The sequence below is a fragment of the Theropithecus gelada genome, chromosome 9 (assembly GCF_003255815.1).
Source record: "Theropithecus gelada isolate Dixy chromosome 9, Tgel_1.0, whole genome shotgun sequence".
In the NCBI taxonomy this organism is placed as follows: Eukaryota; Metazoa; Chordata; class Mammalia; order Primates; family Cercopithecidae; genus Theropithecus; species Theropithecus gelada.
Genome location: NC_037677.1, coordinates 21,884,854 through 21,910,401, shown reverse-complemented (window position 1 = coordinate 21,910,401; position 25,548 = coordinate 21,884,854). Strand labels below are relative to the sequence as shown.

Here is a 25,548-nt window from a genome sequence, read left to right as displayed (position 1 = left end):
GAAGTGATTATGTTAAAGACATTTATAAAGTGGAATGGGTCACTTTGAAGCCCATTTGTTATCAGATTGGCTTAATGACCTGCAGTGGAGAATAAGAGAGCTTATTCTGAAGCTGTTTTGGATTTGCCCAGCAAGCATATATCAAAGGAATCTGCTTCTATCCTACAGAACGGTGATTCATTCTCTGTGGTCATTGGGACACACCCTTGAGACATCTACAGCTAACAACCAAAGTCCACTGGTTTTAGTTACGTTTTTAAAAATGTACTTATACCATTTAAAAATACTCCTCCTGGGCCGGGCGTGGTGGCTCAAGCCTCTAATCCCAGCACTTTGGGAGGCCGAGACGGGCGGATCACGAGGTCAGGAGATCGAGACCATCCTGGCGAACACGGTGAAACCCCGTCTCTACTAAAAAAATACAAAAAACTAGCCGGGCGAGGTGGCGGGCGCCTGTAGTCCCAGCTACTTGGGAGGTTGAGGCAGGAGAACGGCGTAGACCCGGGAGGCGGAGCGTGCAGTGAGCAGAGATCCGGCCACCGCACTCCAGCCTGGGTGACAGAGCGAGACTCCGTCTCAAAAAATAAATAAATAAAAATACTCCTCCTGCACTGCAAGTAATGCACAGAGTCTCACCATCGTGAGGTTTCACCAGCACATAACAAATTTCCCCGTGAGTTTGTCTCCACGGTGGGGCTCGACATCCATTTGAAAATTCATAATCTGAAACCAATCGTCAAGCAATTAACAGTTCTTTAACCTAGAGTTTGGTAAAAAGCGTGGGCTTCCACAAAATAAATATTGTGGAAATTTTAAGCTTTCCCCTTCTTAAACCTTCTCTTGTATTGTAGACATTGAAAGCATTTTGCAAATGTAATTATGAAAATGTAAATAACATAAAAAGAGCCTCAGAAAACATCAAACCTGAGGTATATTCAATAGATTCCAAGGCTGTTTGGTCTCCTTTTCCTGAGAAACATTTGAGCAGTTCTATATCCTTCTTCACCGCCACGGGATTTAAACTTATTTCTCTGAAATCAATGTTTAAAATGTCAGCTTAAATACTTTAAACAGAATCTAGGAAACACATGAACACATTTCATTGTATCAGGAGAAATATCTTTTTTGTAATTAAAATTGCAGTTAATTGGGCCGGGCGCGGTGGCTCAAGCCTGTAATCCCAGCACTTTGGGAGGCCGAGACGGGCGGATCACGAGGTCAGGAGATCGAGACCATCCTGGCTAACACGGTGAAACCCCGTCTCTACTAAAAAATACAAAAAACTAGCCGGGCGAAGTGGCGGGCGCCTGTGGTCCCAGCTACTCGGGAGGCTGAGGCAGGAGAATGGCGTGAACCCGGGAGGCGGAGCTTGCAGTGAGCTGAGACCCGGCCACCGCACTCCAGCCTGGGCGACAGAGCCAGACTCAGTCTCAAAAAAAAAAAAATAAATAAAATAAAATAAAATTGCAGTTAATTTTAGCCATGCCATAATTTTATAACAGCACTGTCAATACATCAAGTAATCAGTGATTCATGTTTAATGCAACATTAAACATACTCCATTAAATATTCACTTTATTTCATGCTGATAATATTCTAATACTAAAAATATTAGAAAATGAACATGCTTTGGACTATACAAACTCTACATGATATCTGCATTATAATTTAATAATTTGTGCAATAGTCTTGAGAGCCTTTGAAAATAACAAGGCCACCTAATGTCTTCAGAATTGCATGAAACCTCACCAGAATGTTTTAGCAATGTTACCTGCAATTTTTAATTTTTAGAACTGGAATAAATGAATCCCAAGAAAATTGTTTGTTCCAATAAAATGTAAAGTTAAATCCATAGCAATAACTTCCATGCTTTATTTTTTGTGTCTTTTTTTCTAAAACTCTGAAAGCAGCTTTGTAACTAATCGTTAAAGCTTCCTTTTTAATTTTTTAATTTTAATATTTTATTATTTATTTATCTATCTATTTTGAGAGACAGTCTTGCTCTGTCACCCAGGCTGGAGTTCAGTGGCGCAATCTTTGCTCAATACAATAGAGGTTCCTTTTTGAAAAAGACTCACAAGGAAATATGTTTTAGAGAATGATTGAGGAGGTGCAGATCCAATTGCTTAAGCAGCATAGCAATCTTCATCTTAATTTCACTTTCAGGATCATCATCTCTGGTAATTTTACCAAGAATATTTAATGCAATTGAGTCTTCTTTCATTGTATTATAATCGGAGCCCAGGATTTTTACTATGGGGTCTCTGTTAGCTGCCAAAAAAAAAAAAAAGGAAGACAAATAAAAATTATCCTCTTGTCTTCTAGCACAAGAAACATTAAGACTAATAAATCCTTCAAAGTCCATTTAAATGTGTTTCTTTCATTAAGCTTTTTCTAAACCACCCAATTAGAATTCATCTCTACGTCTGAGATTCCATTGCTTTTAGGAACTTTCTTCTATCTCATGAGATGCTCTAGTTTCTATTGTAATATCATCTGTATATCTCCCTAATAGCACAAAGACCAAGACAGTCATTCTTTCTTTCTTTTTTAATTGGCTGTGGGGCATTGTTCAGAATGTACATTCAATTAATATATTCAGAATTTATTTGAAGAGAGAGAAATAGTGATCTCCTTAAAAGAATCATCACTGGAACTATACGGGCATGTGTGTATGTGTGTGTGTAGCAGGGCTGGGTATTTATAAAGGCTTTCTTTCCAAAATAGCATGCTTTCCTAAGGCTACAGACCCCCTAGCACTCTTTTGCACCTATTCAAACTGCTTAATATTTGCAATGTCATGTGATCTTACAGCTGAAAAACACATCTAGCCATATATATATATGTATAATGCAATTATATATATATTAAAATTATAGTGAAAAGCAAATACCAATTCATGATCAAGGCTGATAAAGATGTGAAAATTGAACCCAGAGATGCTGAAAACAGAATTTGGTTAATGTTAAAAACCAATATGGTTGAAAATGAAGGAGAAAGGGGAAAACCCTTGTTTAGAATGGAGAAATTTCAGAAAGATGAAAGTATATAGCATTGAGATGGGAGTGGAGAGGAAGGCCTGTGAGACTAATTCAGAAAGCTTAACTTAAAAGAAATGAAGAAAACTACAGTGAAGGCATTAACCTTCCAGTGTGGTCATGGGATATTCCACAGACTTGGGGCTGAGAAAAAAACTTCACTGGGGGAGACGAGCAACGAAAAGGAGACCAAGGAATCAATCATTTATTGAGCATCTCAACTTAACAACCTTATGACTGTCATCACACAGAGATTTACGAAAAGGCAGAGCAGATGGATTCTGAGGAATGGCATAAACCTGACTACCAAATTGCCATGTACCATGCAACTTGGACATGAAACTAAGGGTTATACCAAAATTCTTGCAGAAATGGCAAAATGCAGCAAGTGATAAGTATTTAGCTAATGGATAAGTATTTAGCTATATAGAAATCTATGTATTATGTCTACCAATTAAGTTGAATTGAATGAACAATCCTTCATCTATTAACTACTTTCTTGAATTCAGCTTTACTCTTCAAGACATGATACCCTCACCTAATAAGGAGTAATAGTCAAGGCATAAAAAGAGGTTGCCATCCTGAGGTTGGCATATTAAAAATAAAATAAAATTTTAAAAAGACCCTCTTCCCATCTCACACAGAAATGGGCAGAATTCAAATACCTTGTGCCAGAAACCCATTGGTCACAGAATTCCAATAAAGCAAAACACATACATTATCACCTATGATTAGATATTTCTACTCATAAGAAACATTTACAACACAATTATAGCAGGCAACCACATTCATTTTTTGCATGTTAGATGATTAGACAATAGTGCAAACATCACATATCTTTAAGAAGAAGAAAAATATTTGTCACAGATTTGAATAATTGTAACTATTCACAGAAGGCTGTGAAGCCCACAGCAGAATATGGCTGAGAAAAGTGGAAAGGGAGATTATTAAAGGCTGTCTCTGCTAAAGAAAGAGCCTACGTTCATTTGAAAGGAAATAGATTGTAATCATTCAATCTATTCCTTGGCAGTAGGTTGAGAGAGAGTGGATTCAGAGGCCGGCCCTTGTCATCTGTCTTCTCTCCTGACGTTGACCTAACAGGCTACAGCCCCCTGTGCTTTCCAGAAGCTGAGAAGGTTCTCTTTCAAACCACATGCTAAAATCAGAAACCTGGAAACTTAGAAACTTACCAGTGGTAAGGTAACAGGCCTTTCATTCTAAAGCAGAAATTTGATAGGAGCATAATATTGCAGCCAAGGAAAATTAATAACATTTTCATGGAGTTGTACATTTGACTTTTTACCTTGTAGATTATAGAATTTTTTTCAAGAGACTCTAACAAATGATCCTCCCACCCTTTCCCCACTTCCCCAGCAAGATTATTTCTAAAAGTTCAAATCACAGACTGGAGCATTAAGATCACCTTCAACACATGCTTGGGCTTCCTTCAACTTCGCAGTTTTGGCAGTAAGTAACAAGCGTGACAGCTGCCCAAAGCTCCTAATTTTAATTTGTGGTACAGAGAGAAATAGCAAAGGCTGTCCATTTTTATCAACTTCTTCTGATTTGACTGTTGTTTCACTAAAAATAAAAATAAAAAAATTGAAAGCTTCATGCTACCTGGAGGCCAGTAGAAGTTAAATTTAAGACATGTAGACAGATTATTCCTATATCTCATTATAAAATACAGAAAATATAAATACATCTGGTTAGTAGCTCATCTATTTTCCCACTTTCTTCCACTTAAATCCTCAAACTTACCAGCAACCCTAGTGACCAACAGGATATAACCAAGGAATATTTTTTTTCCCAGCAATTTCTTGAATTCACAATTGAACTCAAATAGTCACAGTTTTTGTTTTCTAAAATGTGTTGATTTCTGGCATCTTTTTAAAAATCATTGGTTCTGCAAAACCATTCATGCTTTGGGGATTTCTAATGTTATTTTATTTATAAAATTTTTACACCACAGTAATTCGTGGTTAGAAGTTTTCTTGGCTACACTGTGTTTATGAATAAAAAAGCTTTGGGAAAAAAAAGCAAATTCAAGGCAAACTGGATCCTCTCTGTGAATTCCCTTCCCACTCTAAACTCCTTTATTTGGTTTGCCTTGGGAAAATAGGCAGTTTTTCTCAATGGACTCTTCCTGATCAAAAGTTATTGAGTCTCCTAGCTTTGTGCTTCTATCCATTTTAATGATTTTTTTTTTCAGGTTGGCATTTTAAAAAAAATATTAAGATGTTTTCATGGAAGTGATTTCTATAGATTTCTACCACTTACAACATTAACTAAACTGTCTAGGTTTTGTATTACATGAGGCTATCTCTGATGAAACTCCTGACACCTTAACACCTGATGTAGCCTTTTTTTTTTTTTTAGACAGGGTATCGCTCTGTTACCCAGGTTGGAGTGCAGTGGCATGATCTCGGGTCACTGCAACCTCTGCCTCCGGAGCTCAAGCAATCCTCCCACCTCAGCCTCCAAGTAGCTGGAACTAGAGGTGTGCGCCACTATGCCTCGCTAATTTTTGTATTTTAGTAGACACAGGGTTACACCATGCTGGCCAGGCTGGTCTTGAATTCCTGAGCTCAAGGGATCCACACACCTCAGCCTCCCAGAGTACTGGGATTACAGGCGTGAGCCACCACACCTGGCCTAATCTAACATATTTTGAATTGCAATGTAGATACATAGATATAAAATGTTGCTAGTTCATCAGAAAAAGTAAATCTGACTGACCCAGATTACTTATTACTGACGATCTCACTAGAATAAAAACAAGAGGATAGGAACTAAGGGAGACAGAATAATGTTCACATCCAAATCCCCAAAACCTATGAACATGTCACCTTACATGGCAAAAGGGACTTTGCACAGAAATTAAGTCAAGGATCCTAAGATGGGGAGACTATTCTGGGTATCTGGAGGGAGCCAAACATAATCACCAGGGTTCTCATAAGAGGAAGACAGGAGGGACAGAGGAAGTGACACCGATATGCTGATGGAAGCAGTGGTCAGAGTGATGTGGGGCCTCGAGCCAAGGAGCCATGAGCCAAGGAGCCATGAGCTATGAGTCATGAGCCAAGGAACACAGGGGCCTCTAGAAGCTGGAAAAGCAAAGAATAAATTCTCCTTAAGCCTCCAGAAGGAATGCGACCCTGCCGATACCTTGATTTTAGCCTTGCAGATTCATTTTAGACTTCTGACCTCTAGAACTATCAGAAAATACATTTGTATGTGTTAAGCCATTAGATTTGTGGCAATGTGTTACACAGCAAAAGAGGGCTCACAGAAGGACTTGAAGAGTCTGATTCTGCTGGGTGCAGATAGGGACTGCCCCTATCTCCAGCACTTCATATAGGAACTGCACATAGAAGACATTTGGTAAACATCTGTGGAATAAATGAAAGAATAAAATATTTCTAGACTTGGCAATGACATGCATTGTTGACAAAATGTATATTTTCTCTAAAATTAAGCTTCTGGAATAATGTCCTTAGGACTGAAGAGATTTCTTAAAGGCCTGTTACCTAAAAGTTATGCACATCAAGGGCTGGCCACTTACACTAAGTGGATGGTGAGAGGGCTAAGTAACAGGCTGACCGAATGCCAAAGATACCAAGCTACTTAACTAGAGAGAGTGAAACTCCTGGTGAGAAAGCAAAGGGTATGGGTGACATTTTTCATTGCTCCTACCAGTTGAAGCCTGTAACTTAACAGAGAAGTAAGAAATGAAATACCAGCTACATTAACCAGGCATGGTGGCAAGTGCTTGTGGTCCCAGCTACTTGGGAGGCTGAGGTGGGAGAATCGCTTGAGCCTGGGAGGCAGAGGTTGCAGTGAGCCAACATCACACCACTGCACTCCAACCTGAGTGACAGAGTGAGACTCCATCTCAAAAAATAAAATAAAAATAGATTTAAAAAATAAAAAACACCAGCTATCGACAAGATTTTGAAGAGGAAGTTTCAGGTTTTAGGCTCACAGTTTCTAACACCTGAAGAATGAGCTCTTGGAAAGAAAAATGCTGCACCCACCTTGTGAACGTCAGGAAGAATGAGCTATCAAAAACTCCAATGACCTGATGGAGACACTTTTAAACCAGAGCCATGGAAGGGTGCTAAAAATTCTGTTTATACTCTAAAGCAAGAAAGCAGAAAAATGTCTTTTTTCTTTAATCCCCAGTATCGAGTTTAGTGTCCTTTTTTTTTAAGAGACAAGATCTTGCTCTGTCACCCAGGCTGGAGTGCAGTGGCACAATCATAGCTCCCTGCAGCCTCAAATTCCTGGGCTCAAGGGATCCTTCTCTCTCAGCCTCCCAAGTTGATGGGACTACAGCCACACACCACCACATCTGGCTGTTTATTTATTTATTGGTCTGTTTATTTATTTATTATTTATTTTTTAGAGACAGGGTCTTGCTATGTTGCCCAGGCTAGCCTTGGACTCCTGCATTCGACTCATCCTTATGTCACCACCTCCCAAAGTGCTGGGATTACTGGCGTGGGCCACAATACCTGGCCTCATTTAGTGTCTTATTACTTAATAAATATATGTCTAAATAGTAATATAGAAAATAAGGCTATAGCTAAGAAACTAGCAGTTGTCAGAGACAAAAAATAAAGAGCCACTTATGGCCACTGACCCTACTACTGTGACTTAGAAATTTTACCAAAATTCAATAATTACTGTCTCATAAAACAATATTATTTTATAAGTTGAGTGTAACCTTAGAGATCATGTAAATTCAGCCTTTCATGACATTGATCAAAAAGCTAAGGTCCAGAAACGTATGAATTGTGTGTGAATTGTGCATTCTTGCAGGGAAGAGAGCTATTACTCAGGCGATCTGACTTCCTGTCCCAACTCCTACCAGAACATATTTTTATCTCAATGCATATATATCACTGAGATGCAGCGGAGTGAGATTTAAAACTAAAATATGACAATATTATAGCACATTTGATTCAAAATCATACTGTAGTTCTACCAGAGAAGGAAAAAAAATCAGGTCACAACATTTTCACTACGTGATTCTGAGCACTTATCCAATTTATAAATTTCCCAAGCTACATTCAAATGAATCAAAGTGCCTGAGTTCTATGCACCACAGATGGTATTGCCATTGAGTGGCGTCATTTGTTCTTAGTTTACAGCATATTTAGGCTTCATTTTCAGGTGTTTTAGGAAGATTATTAATTTCATCCTGTCTGACAAAAACAAAAGCAATTGCAAATGATAATACAAAGAGACCTACGATTTCCATGAAATGAAAGTAGAGCTATTTGATCCCCAGCCCCCACCCCAAGAGGGAACGTGGAGAGATGATGACAAATGTTAAAACAGGGTGAAAACATTGGAATGATTCTAAGGAAAAGACAATCATGTAACATGAACAGGGCTATGCCCATCTATTCAATCAATAACAATCTGTACAAAAGGACAGAAGGTGGTTGATGAAACATAAAAGCTTTCCAGTGTGTGACTAAAATATCAGTTTCAGTATCAGATGCTCATTAGCCTAATCAGAAAAAGGGTGATCAAACTTTTATTGACTGTTGCCCACAGTGCATTTGGAGTGTGCAACATCAAATGAGAACTAAGGCCACAAATATAACTATATTCCCATCAATGTCTGCAGAGACCAACACAAAAGGGGTAATTTATCTACTTTGGCAGAATTCCAGCGTAGATAAAACTTAACTTGTTTTGGAACAGGAGGCCTGAGAGGTCTACCCACAAGGAGAAGCATCCACCTTTATTTTAAAAGATCCAAGGACATTCCTATTTGGTAGAAACACATCCGGAGACTCCAAGCTCAAATCCTTCAGGATAATCTTCGTCTTACACACAGATGCCCAGACCTGAGTCCTGTCTGGAAGGAAAGTAGCTTCCCCACTTTCAATAAATGTATAAATAGTGTACTAACAGCAGAGAAGTCAAAAGAGTGTGCTTGGTCCAAAGGGCAATGAATGACATCATAGGGACTGTTTTGATAATAAATTCTTTGGGCAATTGAGAATATTTCTGGTTGACATCACTTGTTGTTGTAGCAAACACCGAGTGGCTACAGGTTACTGAACTTTCTTTGGTTTGGGGAGTAGACCAAAGGGTATAGTCAAGATCCGCATGTTAAAGCATCTGATATTGTCCATTATGACCAAAATCTCAGCTGCACCCTTTGCTATCTTCAAGGCGATCTTGGTTTTCATCAGAGCCAGGCAAGCACAGCTTCCTTCAGATACAACGGCAATACCTCCCTCTACTCTTCCAACATCAAAGATATCATCAATAACGGTCAGACACAAAAAGAATGGATTGAGAAATTAGCCCAAGGAAAAGTTGCACAGTAAACGTGACAGAAGTATAAAAATCAAGGGGTAATTGTTTCAAAATGTAAAAATGTCCTTCTCAGGAGGGAACACTGTGCATAAAGACTGCATGCAGAGCTGGGCACAGCGGCTCAGGTCTGAAATACCAGCAATTCAGGGGGCCAACGTAGAAGGATCTCTTGAGGCCAAAAGTACAAGACTGGTCAGAGCAACATAGTGAGATCCCGTCTCTACAAAGAATTAGAAAAATTGACCAGGCATGGTATTATGTTCCTATAGTCCTAGCTGCTTGAGGGGCTGAGGTGGGAGGATCCATTGAGCCCCGGAGTTTGAGCTGCAGTGAGCTATGATCACACCACTGCAGTCCAGCCTGGGCAACAGAGCCAGACCCTGTCTTAAATAAATACATACACAATTGTGTGCTGAGATATAAGAATGGAAACAAAGCAAAAAGAATCTGGACAAAAATAGAGGGGAAATAGTGATAGATTTGAGTGGTGTGTGTCACAGCCAACCTAACCAGGGGTCAGATGTGGTCATGTTTGTGCTTGGAGTACAAAATTTGTACAGAGGCAAAGCAATTACAATCATGATATTCTTTTCTGTCATCTGCTTTAAATGCATTTTTATTAAAAAAAAATAATTAATTATTTTTTGAGATGGAGTTTCTCTCTGTCGCCCGGGCTGGAGTTCTGTGGCGCAATCTCGGCTCGCTGCAACCTCCACCTCCCAGATTCAAGCAATTCTCCTGCCTCAGCCTCCCTAGTAGCTGGGATTACAGGAATGTGCCACCATGCCCAGCTAATTTTTGTCTTTTCAGTAGAGACGGGATTTCACCATGTTGGCCATCTGGTCTTGAACTCCTGATCTCTGGTGATCTGCCCACCTTGGCCTCTCAAAGTGTTGGGATTACAGGTGTGAGCCATGTGATCAGCCAAGTAGTTAATATGTTTTAAATTTGTTTTACATAGAAGACCATGTTTCAAAAGTTAGGAAAAAAGCTGAACAATACAGAAATAACAAGCACTTCTGGAGAAAGTTACCACTGGCACAGTTAGAAATAAAATGCACTGTTAAAAAAAAATAAGATTTCAGGCCAGGCTTGGTGGTTCACACCTGTAATTCTAACGCTTTGGGAGGCTAAGGCAGGCGGGTTGCCTGAGCTCAGGAGTTCAAGACCAGCCTGGGCAACACAGTGAAACCCCATCTCTACTAAAATACAAAAAATTAGCCAGGCGTGGTGGCGGGCGCCTATATTCCCAGCTACTTAGGAGGCTGAGGCAGGAGAACCGCTTGAATCTGAGAGGCGGAAGTTGCAGTGAGCCGACACTGCACCACCGCACTCCAGCCTGGGCGAAAGAGCGAGACTCCATCTCCAGAAAAAATAAATAAATAAATATGACTTCAAACAACTCAGAGAGAAGGCCGACCAATAGAAGAATTAAAGAGCTCTTGAATTGCAGTTTAAGAATGGTTTTGCTGCAGTTCTAAAAATGAAATTCTGAATTTATTCTCACAAATAATCCCAAAGGGAGAAAAGGGAAAAGGCATCTAGAGGAAGCTTTGGCTTCCTATGGAACTGTTTTTCATACGATCGGACTTTAAAAGTTCATATCCAAACCAAAGAAGAACAAGGCGGTAGAAAATAGAATGCCTAAAGTGCAAAACAAACTGCGACTGGCAAAAATGTGTGTGTGTGTGTGTGTGTGTGTGTGTTAGCTTGCTTATTGTATAATTATGCTTAATGAAATAATACATTCTTATACAATTATATTTAATTTGTTCACATAATTCATGCATTTTTTTGGTGTGTGTAGGTATTTTTTAGCCATGTTTGAATGAGATAGATGGAGAGTTCACTGTTTGAGACAGAAGTAAATTATTTTTTTTCATCTCAGATTTGAAAGGCTCTCATCTGAGGACAACAGTAATTCTTAAGAATTATCTCCCTTATATTGAGCAAAATCAAAATTCATTATTCATCACCCCTCCCCGCTGCCTCCTGCTTCTATCCCAGGAATTGATCAATTTAAATACCAGAAGAGATATCATCTACATCAGAGGCCACAAAACCAATGGCTCCTGGCATCTGGCAGGTAATACGGAAGTATCCCATATATTTATAGAAATAAAATTCAGAAGAATATGGATGACCTGGGGTGGTGGCTCATGCCTGTAATCCTAGCATTTTAGAAGGCTGAGGCAGGAGGATCACTTGAGGCCAGGAATTTGAGACCACCCTGGGCAACATAGCAAGACCCCATCTCTAACATATATATATACACACATCCACATATGGGTGGAAAGGCGAGGCATAAAGTAGCAATAAGTGTTGGCAGTGTAGTGACTTGGATAATGGATACCTTGTCCAAAGAAATTTACCCACAAAAATTAAAATTGGGTTTAATTTAAAAACTTAAATTTAAAACTTAGAAAGAGAATGTTTTGGCCAAGCTGAACATCCTCAGACTTCAGCTGTGTGTCTCTGGTTCACAATCCCTGGTTTAGAGGGCTTGTGAGGTTCAGAGAGGTTAGGTGACTTACCCCCATACCTAGAACCAACTGATAAAAATATGTACAACGAAGATATCAAATCCTAGAAGCATGTAACTGGCTTACCTGACAACATAACCTGATTCAAATGCTGAGGGCTCCAAACTTGTGTTCCACTCAAGTGGTTCCGCAAAAACAAATTTCGCCTCTTGAGGATGTTTATAGATAAAACTCTCCACAAACATAATAATTTCTTTCAATATCGCTTCATTTAGAGGTGTGATTTCGAGGGTTCCAGTTCCATGCCCAGCAGCAGTCCACTGCGTCGATTTTGTCAGAGCCACACCCATGGGATCCGCCAGTGCTCAGACCTGAGCTTAGCACAGGCACTACATCAGAGTAGAAAGAGAAAGAGACAAGAGCATCCACCTTTTCCTTGGAACATTTTTCATTCTCAAGACTTTAAACTAGTACTCCCCACCCCACATTCTGCTTATTAATCTTCAAAGACTGATTTTTCAAAATTATCTAATTGCTCTTCAGTTCAATGAAGTAGTAAACCAGCACTAGGTAAAACTGACTAGTATTTCAGAAATTTCCAGTATTTGCCCTGAAATTAATAACTTCTTTCTAATTTCCCTGGGGCCTAAGAGAGAGGATTCAAACAGATAGGCATAAAACCCAAACAGAAAACTCCAAGAGTGGAAAACAAAGAAGTGGAAGAGGTTAGTATTAAGGGCTTTTGTTCACAGCTCTGTTGGGAGCCAGCAGTTTCAGGGACAAACACTCCTTTGAGCCAGGACATACACTGTTTAGAATTACACTATTAAACTGAATACTGTTACCCCGACTTTCTTATAGTGATAATATCTGCATCATCACAATGATGACTGAAGAACATGATTCTAATAACTCCAGGTTCCCCAAGTGCCTTCTGAGTTAAAAAAGAAATAGAATAAGAACAGTATTGTGAAATATAATTTTTTTCTGAAAATTGATATAGGACACATTGATCCTATTACCAGAATATCCGGACAATCCAAATACTATTTTCCCTGCCTGTATATCCTGCCCAGAATGACATTTTACTGTAATTTACAACCTTCTTAAGAGTTAATGTGAGAGGTGTAGGAATAAGTGAAAGTCTTTCAGACTTTTTATCTGAATTAGTTATCGGAAGAGTCTAGCAGTAAAATTTAAAACAAATTCAAGTGAGACAAATTTCACATTGGCTAAATAGAAATTAGTCTGTAAAAGAAGATCTTTTAAAAAGTAACAATATCTGTAACATTAAGTAAAAGCCAAGTTAGAAAGCAAGTTCTGACTTCATAATGAACATTGAAGGCTTTTATGGCAGATAATCTCTACTTGTCTCTTTTCTCATTTGTAATAACACTTACTGATAAAATCTTTCTTCCAGAATATTAGAAGAATGGTTATACAGTTAAATATAGAATAAAATTAGCTTTTTTCTCCCATCATTACTACAAAGGCTTAAAGTACAAAGATTGGACTTGGAGATTTTACATTCTATACTGTATTAAATCTTAGAACTATCTATTAAATTCAATCACAGGAGATCATTGGATCGCAACAGGACAGTACTTCCTGCTGATAAACAGTATAGAAATATTATAGAGATGTGTAGTTATCAACATGATAGGAAAGGGGGCATTACCGGCCTTTAGTGTTGAGGACAGACAATGTAAAATATCCTTCTGTGCAAGACAGTACCTCAAAAGGAAGAATTCTGCTGTAACCTCCAGGCATCTGGTAAGTGAAAAACTTCACATAAGCACTACCTGAGCCTAGAATTTTTCTGCACTTTGCAAAAATTGCGGAGTATTTTGTCACAGTTTTAATACACCCTGAATTTTCCAGAATTGTAGCTATCCTAAATGAAAGGAAGGTTGTACATACTTTGTTTTACATGGAATTTTACCAAGAGCTCAGCATTTTGGAAAATGACACCATTGATGGCAATGTTATTTGAGAAATTTAAGTTGCATGGCATGTCTGTATCAGTCTGCATTTGGGGCTGCTGTGTTCAGTCATTCTGTGTAAGTCAGATGTGGACATCTGACTACTTCCTTATATATTCTAGTGTAGTGGTACTTGAGTGTTTACATGCCGGTATTTTCTTACAATTATTTTCTTTCATTTTATAGTTAGCATGCTACCACTATTTAAAACTATATTCAATATGTAAGATTATAATCTACAATCTTGATTTCAGGATAGCAAAGCAGCATTACAACATATTTGTTTTAAAAACCAAGTACTGGATCAGATAGGGTTGAGAACAACTGATCCAGACATATATACCAAAGTGTTCATGAAATAAAGCATAGAAGTTAGTGTACGAATTTGTTCTGGGCGTTTGTTTTAGTATTCCAGCATTTTGTTTCAACTGCTAACTGATGAGAAATGCTTTAGATTTAAACACATAAATATGTTCTGATGTGTATGTGTGAGACTCTTGAGTTTCCCATTGTTGCATAAAATAAGTGCAAATCAGTGTAAAATAGTGTGAAATAAATGCAAATAGCTTTATCTTACACAGAAAGACTTAGGTGAACAGTTCTGTCTGTCTTTAATCTCAAGCATAACATTTGTTTTGGTAATCTTATAAAGATTGCTTCTTGCACATTTTTAAAGAAAAAATGTGAAATTAAATAGATTATGTAATGCTATGGTAGTCAACATATCATATAGCAACTTCTTGAAGGATCCTTAGCACAGAATTAAGAAATGCAAAATCGTTATTTTCGTCAAGATAAATTTTGACAGAAATGGAACATTTAAATCTATTCAAATCGTATTTCCAAGTCTAGTGAACCGTAGCAGTACACAAGTTTTATTCAAGAAGGTTGGTCAGCTTAAGAAAACTTAGGGTGGCCTATGACAATCCAGAAGGCAAGTTCAATGTTATTAGAAAATAAATAAATAAATGGTGTTCAAAAATGGTCAGTATAACTCAAAACTAAGATTTTAAAATCAAGACCAGTTGCTCCCCAGTTTCTACCCATTGCCAAGCTCTTTTGGCTTAAGAACCATAGTTAAAATGAATCCATGTAAATACACAGCACATACCTTTGAAGTAAAGAAAGTAAGCTTAAAGATTAAAAGGAAGAAAGTTTTGGTTACGTGTTTACATAAACTGGGATGTTTACATTAACTGGGACTCTCTTTATCCAATGGATACCATAGATTGTTTTTCTTTCTAAGGGTCAATTTCAACCTTCCAGCATCATTAGTGAAATAAAACCCATTCGGGAATCACGTCGTTAAGACTTAAACAGAAGCACAACCGAATTCTTTAGGGGGCTATGGAAAGGCAGCCATCAGCTCTGAGATCTGTGAATGTAGTTGGTAACATCCACCGGGAGTCCGCGCACACACGGCTTTCCGAGAATGCAGAAGTTATTCAGTAAGACCCGCAGAAAATCGAACTTTCAGAACTGACATGAACAGGGCCCTAAGTAAAACTAAAGCTAAGCCTAGTGTGGGATGACGGCCCCCAGTAGACTCTTTACAAGAAGTGGGCGTCAGAGCTGGGACTCTAAGTTTCCAGGGATGGATTCACTAAGGGGACGAGGAGGGAAGGGACGGCGAAGACCACGGTGGGAGCGGGAAGCCGAGCTGCAAGGCCGGAGGAGAAAGACGGGCTGGGGGAAGGAGAGGCAGGGAAGCGGCGGCAGAAGTGGAGAGCGGATCCGGGAGGTGAAGGGGCCTGGGTAGTGCAGAGCGGGGCGCGAGGACAGAGGAGCAGACGGTCCCCAACCTAGGGCGGAGGCAGGGTCTCGTGGGGAGGAAGATGCGAGATGCGCCTGGGAGAAAGAAAGGGGGTGGGTCTTGGTCCCCAGGAGGGAAAGGGGAGCAGGCGAAAGCAGCAGCGTCGGGGCCAGAGAGCTGCCTCGGTTTCCCGATCCATGCGGCCTGCTGCAGAGCCCCCGCGGGGGTGGGCGTGGAGACTCCCAGCCGCACTCACCTGCAGCGCGCTGCCCCGCCGCAGTCGGCGCCCGCCTGTTGCTAGGACGCCGGCCAACACTGCGCGCCCGGGCGCAGCGCACGGCTGCGCCCTGGTCTGAGGCCTCCAGGGCCGGTGCCCTCCCCCGGGCGCCGCCGCCGCCTTCCGCTCCCAATCTCACCCGGCCGCGGTCGCAGCCCAGTCGGTCACCCGGTCCCGGGACTTCCGCGCATCCAAGGTTCCCGCGGACCCGCTGCACCGAATACCCGCGCCAGAGACACTCTGCGCCCGCGCTGGATTCCACCCGCCCCGGCCATCTGCTGCTTTCCGCTCGGCCCCTCCCGGGAAACACTTTTGTTCAACTCTGCATCTCCCTTTCTCAAACACTTTTATGCAACTCCCGGTATGCATCCCAACTCACTCGACGCGGTGGGAAGGGTTGACTTTGACCGGAGGTCGTGAGCAGTTGCGGAGTCGGGGGCAAGTTAGCAGAAACTTAAAATGAAGCAGAAAGGAAACAGAAAATATTCCCTAGAAACCCCTTTTTACATTTGTCCACAGGCTTCCAGACAAGTGCATTGTATGTGCCTGAAATCTTCACTGAGCACCCTCAAGTAGTATAGGGCCTCTCGTAGGACATTTGAGGCTTACGTGTTTCTCTCCAGAAAACGAATATGGTAGAATACTCTGATACTCACCGGGAAAGCAGAAAGCGCTCTTCAATAGGGCAGAGGATCGGAGTGAAAGGAAAACATGTCCTCTATCTCTTTCTTTAAATGGCTTTTACCTTTGTACGTTTTGAACCCACCTCTAGACACCCTACCAGCAAGAGTCCCAACTGGAACACCAGTGAGGGATGAGGGAGTAGGACTATTGGCGGGTGGTGGGGGAGGGGGTGCGGAGAAGAATGCACTATCTTGGGGTGGGGGGACACGGTGTTTAAGGACCAGTGTCGGAGCATTTAGGATGATGGGGTGTTTCGGAATTAAAACTGGATTATTTTCCGGATGCCAAAGAGGCAAATGTGGAATGATGTTAGGATATCACCTGTCATAATATTATATGGATCCAGCTCAAAGCAGAACCTTTCTGCAAACATGTAGGGATATGAGGTATAGATATTTGTCCTTTGTTTTGGGTTTTTTGGAGGGTGGGGGACGGAGTCTGGCTCTGTCACCCAGGCTGAAGGGCAGTGGAATGATCTCGGCTCACTGCAACCTCTGCCTCCGGAGTTCAAGAGATCCTCCCGCCTCAGCTTCCTGAGTAGCTGGGATTACAAGAATGCGCCGCCACGCCCGGCTAATTTTTGTACTTTTAGTAGAGAGGAAGTTTCACCATGTTGGCCAGGTGGGTCTCGAACTCTTGACCTCAAGTGATCCACCCACCTCGGCCTCCCAAAGTGCTAGGATTACAGGCGTGAGCCACCGCGCCCAGCCTGTTTTGGATTCTTTTCTTTCTTTTTTAAAGTGCAAAAGTTGTTAGGAATGGAATAGTTTCGCCTAAAGGAGCTGCTACCTGCAGAGAAGATTAGACTTTGCAACCAGTGAGAAAGGGGCTTATGCTAATAGGTATATAGAGAAGCCCTTTTTAAAATGGGTGGATTACAGTCTGAGACAACAGCATCACACCTGTGGCGGTAATGCAGGTCACAACCTGGTGAGGAGCAGCAAGCATCTTTCAGAAGGATCCTGGAGTAGTCCCAGTCCCGGAAGCAGGGAAGCTTCTGTGGGTACTTTAGTACCTCTGCACATTTTAATCAGCTATATGGCATGAGGGAGCATTACTGGGTCCAATGTGAATGCTAGCCAGAGATATTCCAAGTTCAGGACATTTCACCTTGGTTTGCAAAGCTGGAAAGAGCCAGAACCCACCAAGATCTGAGGAACTATATCTTCGTTTGCCAAATTCACGCTAAGTGTCAAAATCTAACATTGCTTAATCTGATGCCAAAATGTGAATTTATTTTACCTGAGACTTTCCAAGCAAAAATAACTTAATAATATTTAAATTTGAAGGAGTCCCAGTCGCCTCTTTCTAATTTTTCCTTGCCGTGATTAAACACTACCTGAGCCAAGTCACTCCCTGAAGGATTTATCATGACTTGTCTTTTTTTTTTTTTTTTTTAAGACAAGGCCTCACTCTGTCACCCAGGCTGGAGTGCAGTGACATAATTATAATCATAGCTCACTGCAGCCTCTAACTCCTGGGCTCAAGTGATCCTCCAGCCATGGCCTCCAAAAACACTGGGATTATAACCATGAGCCACTGTACCTGGCCATAACTTGTCTTTGCCTTGTTACGCATCTGCTACCCCTACAAGATAAGCTTTATGAAAATAGGGAGCTTTTCTGCCTCCTTCAGGTCTGTACTCCTAAGATCTAGAAGGATGACTGACACATAGAAGGAGCTAAATTCACAAATCGCCTAGTCAAAGATTCCTTGGTTCTGACACTCTTCACCAAGCCCCAGAAAGGCAAGGCCTGCATTTTCTTAGGGTTGATAGAACCAACCTGAGGATTCTAAGTAGGCATGATCTTGGAAAGAGCCTTCATCACTGAGAGCACACCCAAGGTTTGCTGTACCAGAGGCGTTTACCAGCCCTGCCTATGGCTAGAGCACAGACACATGGTGCAGCGCTGTCCACTGAAACTTTAGAGAAAATCTGCCGTGGGCTCCTGGGAAAGACTTGATAGTTTTTGGTCCACCTCTGCAGCACTACGTCATCCTCAGCAGGGGTTCCCCACCCCCACACCACACCTTCTGTCAGATCAGCAGGCATTAGGTTCTTATAGAAGCATGAACCCTATTGTGAACTGTGCATGTGAAGGATCTAGGTTACAAGCTCCTAATGGGAATCTGATGCCTGATCTGTCCCTGTCACTCATCACCCCCTGATGGGACCATCTAGTTGCAGGAAAACCAGCTCAAGGCTCCCACTGATTCTACATTATGGTGAGTTGTATAACTATTTCATTATATATTACAATGTAATAATAGTAGAAATAAAGTGCACAAGAAATGTAATGAGCTTGAATCATCCTGAAACCATCCCTTCCCCGACACCCTATCCATGGAAAATGTGTCGGCCATGAAACCAGTCCCTGGGGACTGCTGATCTACAGGGATTCTTATGAAACCATCCACCCTGGCTTGGGCAAATCTGTTCCTCTCATGTGTCAGAGAGTTCAGACACAGATTGTACACATTAGTTTGCTAGGGCTTCTGTAACAAAGTATCGCAGACTGGGCGGCTTAAATATCAGAAATGTCTTATCTCACAGTGCTGGAGGCTAGAAGTCCAAGATCAAGGTGTTGGCAGGATTGATCCCTTCTGAGAGCTATGGGGAATGGATCTATTCTAGGCTCTTCTCCTCAGCTTGTAGATGGCTGTTTTCACATTCATATGATGTTATCCCTGTGTGCTTGTCTCTGTACGCAAATTTCTGCATTTGAGGCAGGACCCAGGCTGGAGTGCAATAGCGCAATCACGGCTCACTGTAGCCTCGACCTCCCAGATTCAAGTGATCCCCTGCCTCATCCTCCCAAGTAGTTGAGACTGCAGGCATGCACCACCATACTTAGCTAAGTTTTGTGGCTTTTTTTTTTTTGGTAGAGATGGAGTCTTGTCATCTTCCCCAGGCTAATCTTGAACTCCTGGGTTCAAGTGATCTGCCTGTCTCAGCCTCCCAGAGTGCTGGGATTATAGGTGTGAGACACTCCTCCTGGCTTATTTCCTCCTTTTTTTATGAACACCAGTCACATTAGATCAGGACTCACCCTCATAAACTCATTTTAAGTTGATTACTTCTATAAAAACCCTATGTTCAGTATGGTTGCACTCTGAGGTACTGGAGGTTAGGACTCCAGCATACGATTTTAGGGGGAAACAAAATCACACATAGCATTCTGTAAAGATGTGATCAGCAGGCTTCCAGGGCCCATTCATCCATGTTAGAGTGAAGCCAACTAAGAATTTACAGGCTGTAACCAGGGAGAAAGTAAGAGGCAAGGTTGGTTTAAGCATCCAGTACCTCAATCAGTAAAGGACTAAGACAGATGAAATAAACCTCCTGAGGTTTGCAGGGAATTACAGTCATTTATATTGTGTCATAATGGGAGTAAGTCTCATTATAGGACAGAATTCCCTCTCTGTGGAATTTTTTCAGGAGTTTTTCAATAGAAATTCCAATGAGAGAAAATTGCATGAAGTCTTATGAAGTCCTAAAGACCAAATTCACCAGATTCTACCTTCTCTCATAGATAAAGACAAAATGTCAAAGAAGTGCAGCCTCAGCTGCCTCCCTGGGCCCTCTGATATTTCTCAGTGATGTATTGTGGACCAAGGCCCACGGCCTGGAAATCAAATGGCTCCTTCTTCTCAGATTCTAATCTCCTAGACATTCATTTACTCAATAAATGCTTTTTGGATGACAATTTGTGCCAGGCACTCCATTGGCAGAACTCGATTATCCAGTTCAAGTCCTGGCCAAAAAAGGAGCCTACTAAACTCAACTCAGAATTCCTGGACTAGAAGGAGAGCCACTCACATGAAGCACAGTAGCAAAGGAGAGAAAGGAGAAGAGACTGAATGGGTGGGAAGGATTGCATGAGGTGAATAATGATAATGACTGAAATATTCTTCCAAGCCATGATAATGATTGAAATATTCTTCCAAGAACAAATGAAAGTTACTGGAAGATTTTTAGCAGGGAGTGACATGCTCTGATTTCTGTTATTAAGAAGCTGTTCTGGTTACATGGTGGAAGTAAACTAGAGAAATGCATGAGTAGAAAGAAAGGGACTATTAATAAGACACCTGGACTCAGGTTCCCCTGAGAAATAGACTCTAAGATAGAGAAGAGTGTGTGAGAAATGTATTGAGAAGTGCCCTCAGGAGAGTGAAGGCAAGGAGATTAGACTGAGAGAGAAGCTGAACTTCCGTGCAGTCACAACCGTTCCACAGAGAACCCTGAAGCTGGGACGGCCCAACAGTTTTCCCATATTGAGGCAAAGGGGCTGGACCTTTAGATCTTCTCATCAACTGATCATTATCAGCCAGTCCCTGGGTGCAGGCTGTCCCCAGGACGAGGGCATAACCTTACTCTTTCAGTTGAGGGCTATCGGCTGCCCATACTCCCCAGCAGCTGAGGGCAGGAGTGCTTCAGTCTTAGAGAGGTGGGAAGGGGTGAGATATCTGGACAGTCCACAGCATCCCCTACTGTCCACCCCTTGCACAGCTGAGATCACTAGCATCATGCAATACAGCTCTGAGAGCGGTATCTGGGAGCAACTCTTTGGGGATCCTGGTGGTCAGCTTTCCCTGGGGAAACTTACAAGTGAAAGATGAGACAAAATTGCAAGCCCTGGCTCTGCAGTTGGTCTGCATGCCAAAACGTATCCATTTCTGCCCTTCTCTTCTGCCTATTCCAGATTCCCGGCACGTTTCACTAGCACTTTTGCTAATCTAGATGGTTTCCTTGGTGGGGGTGATCCTGACCCTCACTACTGAGTTTCTGGTATCATGCCCTTCTCAAGTGGTGACTACTCTATACCTTTACCATCAAAACTGGGCAAAGACATCCTTACCCCACTTTGCAACAGCAACCTCCCTCTTCCTGATGATCTAGGTCAGTTTCTCCTATAGGGATCATGACTCCTTTACTTGCCTCTTTGTCTTGCGTAAAGAGTCCAAAGTTACAACATAGCCACCATAACTTAAAGTTTTATGTCCCTTGGTGGAACATTCTCCTCTCCGAGCCAGGACCTGTAAATGTGCAGAATAGGCATCAGGTTCACTGGATACTGAGTGCATGAGGCCCTGCAGAGTGGAGACTTAAATCCAAGGTCATGGCAAAACATCTGAAGTTCATTGCCGGGACTATGATGGTACAGGAAGGGCCGTGGAGGTTACAGGACCCTCAACGGAATCCTCACCGTAGATGGACTCATTGAGGACATTAAGCATCGGGGATACCATCAGGGGTACTATGAGAAGCCATGCCGCCATTGACAGCAGGAAAGCCATGAAACCTGCCGGCAGTCCTATAGCACTGAAATGACTCACAAGATCAAATTCCTGATGCAAAAGAATTGGACAAACCTGTGGCAGGACTGCTGAGGCCTTTGGATAGGACGCCCAGCATGAAAACCCTTGTCCAGTTTATGTCTCCACCACCTGTTTTCTTTCTACAACTCTATTTTCTAGTACCTTTCTCTACAACAAACGCAATCACATATATGCAAGAAGGCCTGCACATAGAGAACTATCCCATTAGCCAGCAGTGCACCCTCTCTTTTATTAAGTGAAAGAAGAAACTGAGTCCGAAACACAATGGTATTTGCCAGGGACTGGAAGAGGGGGTAGTGGGAAGTTATTGTTTAATAAGTACAGAGTTTCAGTTTGGGAAGATGAAAAAGTTCTGGAAATGGATGGTGGTGGTGGTTGCACAAAAATGTGAATGTACTTAATCCCAATGAACTGTAGACTTGAATGGTTAAGATGGTAAATTTTACATTTTTACTACAATAAAAATTTTTTATGTCTAAAGAAAATATAAATGTGCAGAGCCCAGATCTGTGGTGACAGGAAGCACAAATTTTCCCAAATGATGGGTAAACATGGCCACTTATTCCATCTCTTGGTTCTGGAACTGGTGCAATTTACCCTTAGGAGTCATAGCCCCATAGAATGGCTGTTGATTTGGGGCACCTACTGCAGCCTGTAGGATGGCACCCCACCCCCACGGGGCCCCACCACCAAACTGGCATTTCAGCCACACCTCCAAAAAGACTCCATGGCTCTATCAGAGCAGTAGCTGACAGTAGAAACAGTGAAGATCTACTTTGGAGTAGATCTAAATGCCCCTTCACTGAAAGTGTTAGACTGGATGACCAAATGTTAGAGAAGAGATGTAGAAGAAGAGATGTAGAAGAAAGTGACAGGGATGGAGGCTATGCATGGGCCCAGCAATGTGAGTCCCTTCTTGCTGACACCAGTCTGACCGATGCCACTGATAGTTTCCAGCCTGCCAACAGCAGAAACCGACACCAAGCCTTTAATATGGCACCATTCCTGGAGAGACCAACCAGGCCCTGGTAGCAGATCAATTACATCATACCCCTTCTACCTTGGAGGTAGCAGAAAGCTTCCTCCCTACTAGGGCTGACATGTCTTCCAAATGTGAGTTTGCTTTCTCTGCACACAGTGCTTCCACCAGCACCGGCATCAAAATGCCTGCATCATGGGAGGATCGCTTGAAGTCAGGAGTTCGAGACAATCCTGGGACACATAGTATGACCCCTTCTCTACAAAACATTGTTTAAATAGCTGGGCATTGTGGCATATGTCTGTAGTCCTAGCTATGCAGAAGATTACTTGAACCCAGAAGTTCAAGGCTACAGTGAGATGTGATTGCACCACCACACTCTAGCCTGGGCAACAGAGCAAGACCCTGTCTTGAAAAAAAAAGAAAAAAAAAGCCTGATTCACCCACGTGATTACCTCAGATTCACCACAGCAATGTATACCTCAGAAAAAGAGACTCATTTGAGAGCAACAAAGATGCAACAATGAAAGACATGGAATCAACTGAGATGCCCATCTGAGTTGGATAAAGATGGTTGGATTGAATAAAGAAAATGTGGTACATATACAACATGGGATACTACACAGCCAAAAAGAATAATGAAATCATGTTCTTTGCAATTGCGGACCATTATTCTAAGTGAATTATTGCATAAACAGAAAACCATGTAGCACATGTTCTTACTTATAAATGAGAGCTAAATATTGGGCACCACAGACACAAACATGAGAACAATAAACACTGGAAACTCAAAAATGGGGAGAGAGGGGGCAAGGATTAAAAAACTACCTATCAGGTACTGTATTTACTACTTGAGCTATGGGATTATTAGAAGCTCAAATCTCAGCATCATGCAATGTATCCATGTACCAAACTCTTACATGTACTCTCTGAATCTAAAATAAAACAAACACACAAAAAGAAAGATACAACAGTAGGCTCGTGACTGTGAGAGCCAACAGTCTTACCTTGGACCATGTCACCTAGAAACAGACAGCCTGATAGCACAGAAGAAAGACACGTTGAGGGCTCAGGTAAGGTGCTAGTATGGCAGAACTCTTTTTAGGGCTGGGTCTTCATCCTCCAAGATGTGGTATATGCTCGGAATTAACAGTGGATGTGTGATACACAGTGCTGTTTTTCCTTCATTGCTGGAATTCCTAAGTGTGCAAAACAAGGAGTGAATCTTCTCACCAGAGCTCTCAGTGACCTACCTACTTATGGAATTTGAGCTTCCAATTATCACCAATCTTGGGCTCTGCCAGATTAGAAACTCTGTTTGTCATGGAGAGACTCCATCCATCAGGGAATAGAGTAAGGGTTCCATTGAACTTGAGGCTGTTACTACCACCTGGCTATGTTGGACTCCTCATGCAAGTAAACCAGTAGGCCAAAAAAAGGGAGGTGGGTGGGGGAGTTATTACACCCGTCAGGTCATGATTGGCCATGATTGCATGGGAGCTAGGGTGCTACCACCAGGAAAGAGGATGTTTAGAACCCGGGGACCCTAAGAATTCACTTCATTGCTCCTCCATGGCTTACAGTAACCACAGCCTGATTAAGACAAGGCAGCTAAGGACTCAAACCCCTCAGAAACAGAGATCTGGGTCATCCCATCAGGCAAGCATCCCAGACCAGACGAAGTGTCAGCCTGAGGGCAAAGGACATTTATAATTGTGATCACTTTCTTCTTTCTAGCTTGTCTTCGCCATTTCCTACCTGGGGGTTCACTCTAACCCTTCAGGTGAAAAAGGACAGGGAAGGAAAAAAAAAAAAAAAGAAAGGAACAAGGAACCTGTTTAATTGTCTGGTCCTGCCATAAGCTAGTTTTGCATTCTCTGAACAAAGCCTAGGCTGGCTGTCTCTCTTGTGGGTATTTTTCTTGGCTATTCAGAAACCTTGCCTGGTTGGTGTCCTTTCCCTTGTGTTTTGCTCCATCCCAGAACAAGCTTCTCTATTCTGGCTGTAGTCCTGGGAATCTGGCAGTTCACTACATCTACTATCCGCCGAGGTCCCATAGCTGCCATCCCACCTCCATCTCCCCCAACCAGTGAATTTCCCTCCCGCTACCCCAACAGCCTAAATCTGATCCATGGGAAGCACTCACACATTATTTGCCCAGCAAATTCTAGCAGTGCAGGTCAATCCCATCACTATAGAAGCTCTCTTGCTCTTTTCCACCAAAGCCACCAGACCCAGCCTGTCTCTTAACCCCAAGACTTCTCAGCTGGGAGTCAGACACTTGTCCACACTGTCCTCCCCGACCCCCAGCCACACAGGACATATATTTTGCTCTCTGAGTAGTACCTTGAAGTCCCTTTTCTCCTTTCCCCTCTGAATTGATGTTGGGAGCCAAGAGGGTAGCAAGTAAAGAGGCAATGCCTAGAATGACTCTCCAAAGAACTCCTCCCTGGAAATCCACTCATTTCCCTTCTATAACTTCAGTGTGAGTGAGTCAGGTAACTGACTTTCCAGTTATTTTACAGTTTTATATCTTAGCCTTGTACCCCACTGTGGAATGAATTGTCTATTGTATCTTGAACTAGTGAAACATTTCTAACATCCTATTCCTTAGGTATATGTATAAACTATGAATGGTTATGCAACAGATCAATAATGTATATATATTGC

General features: G+C 41.9%; 1 protein-coding gene and 1 pseudogene across 1 annotated transcript in view; one reads left to right on the top strand and one right to left on the bottom strand.

The window, feature by feature from the left end:
* The window catches only part of ARMC4 (armadillo repeat containing 4), a 192,593-nt gene extending 176,634 nt beyond the window's left edge, over nt 1-15,959 (bottom strand). Inside the window, exons 1-7 of the mRNA XM_025396823.1 lie at nt 15,855-15,959; nt 11,990-12,252; nt 4,462-4,619; nt 2,079-2,271; nt 925-1,031; nt 571-723; nt 402-406 (exon numbers count right to left, since the gene is read on the bottom strand). Of these exons, the coding sequence (XP_025252608.1) occupies nt 402-406; nt 571-723; nt 925-1,031; nt 2,079-2,271; nt 4,462-4,619; nt 11,990-12,213 (840 nt within the window). The 5' untranslated portion in view covers nt 12,214-12,252; nt 15,855-15,959. The remainder of the gene's footprint in view (nt 1-401; nt 407-570; nt 724-924; nt 1,032-2,078; nt 2,272-4,461; nt 4,620-11,989; nt 12,253-15,854) is intronic.
* Nucleotides 15,960-21,679: 5,720 nt separating this feature from the next.
* On the top strand, nt 21,680-21,950 carry LOC112632200 (annotated as a pseudogene).
* Nucleotides 21,951-25,548: the final 3,598 nt, after the last annotated feature.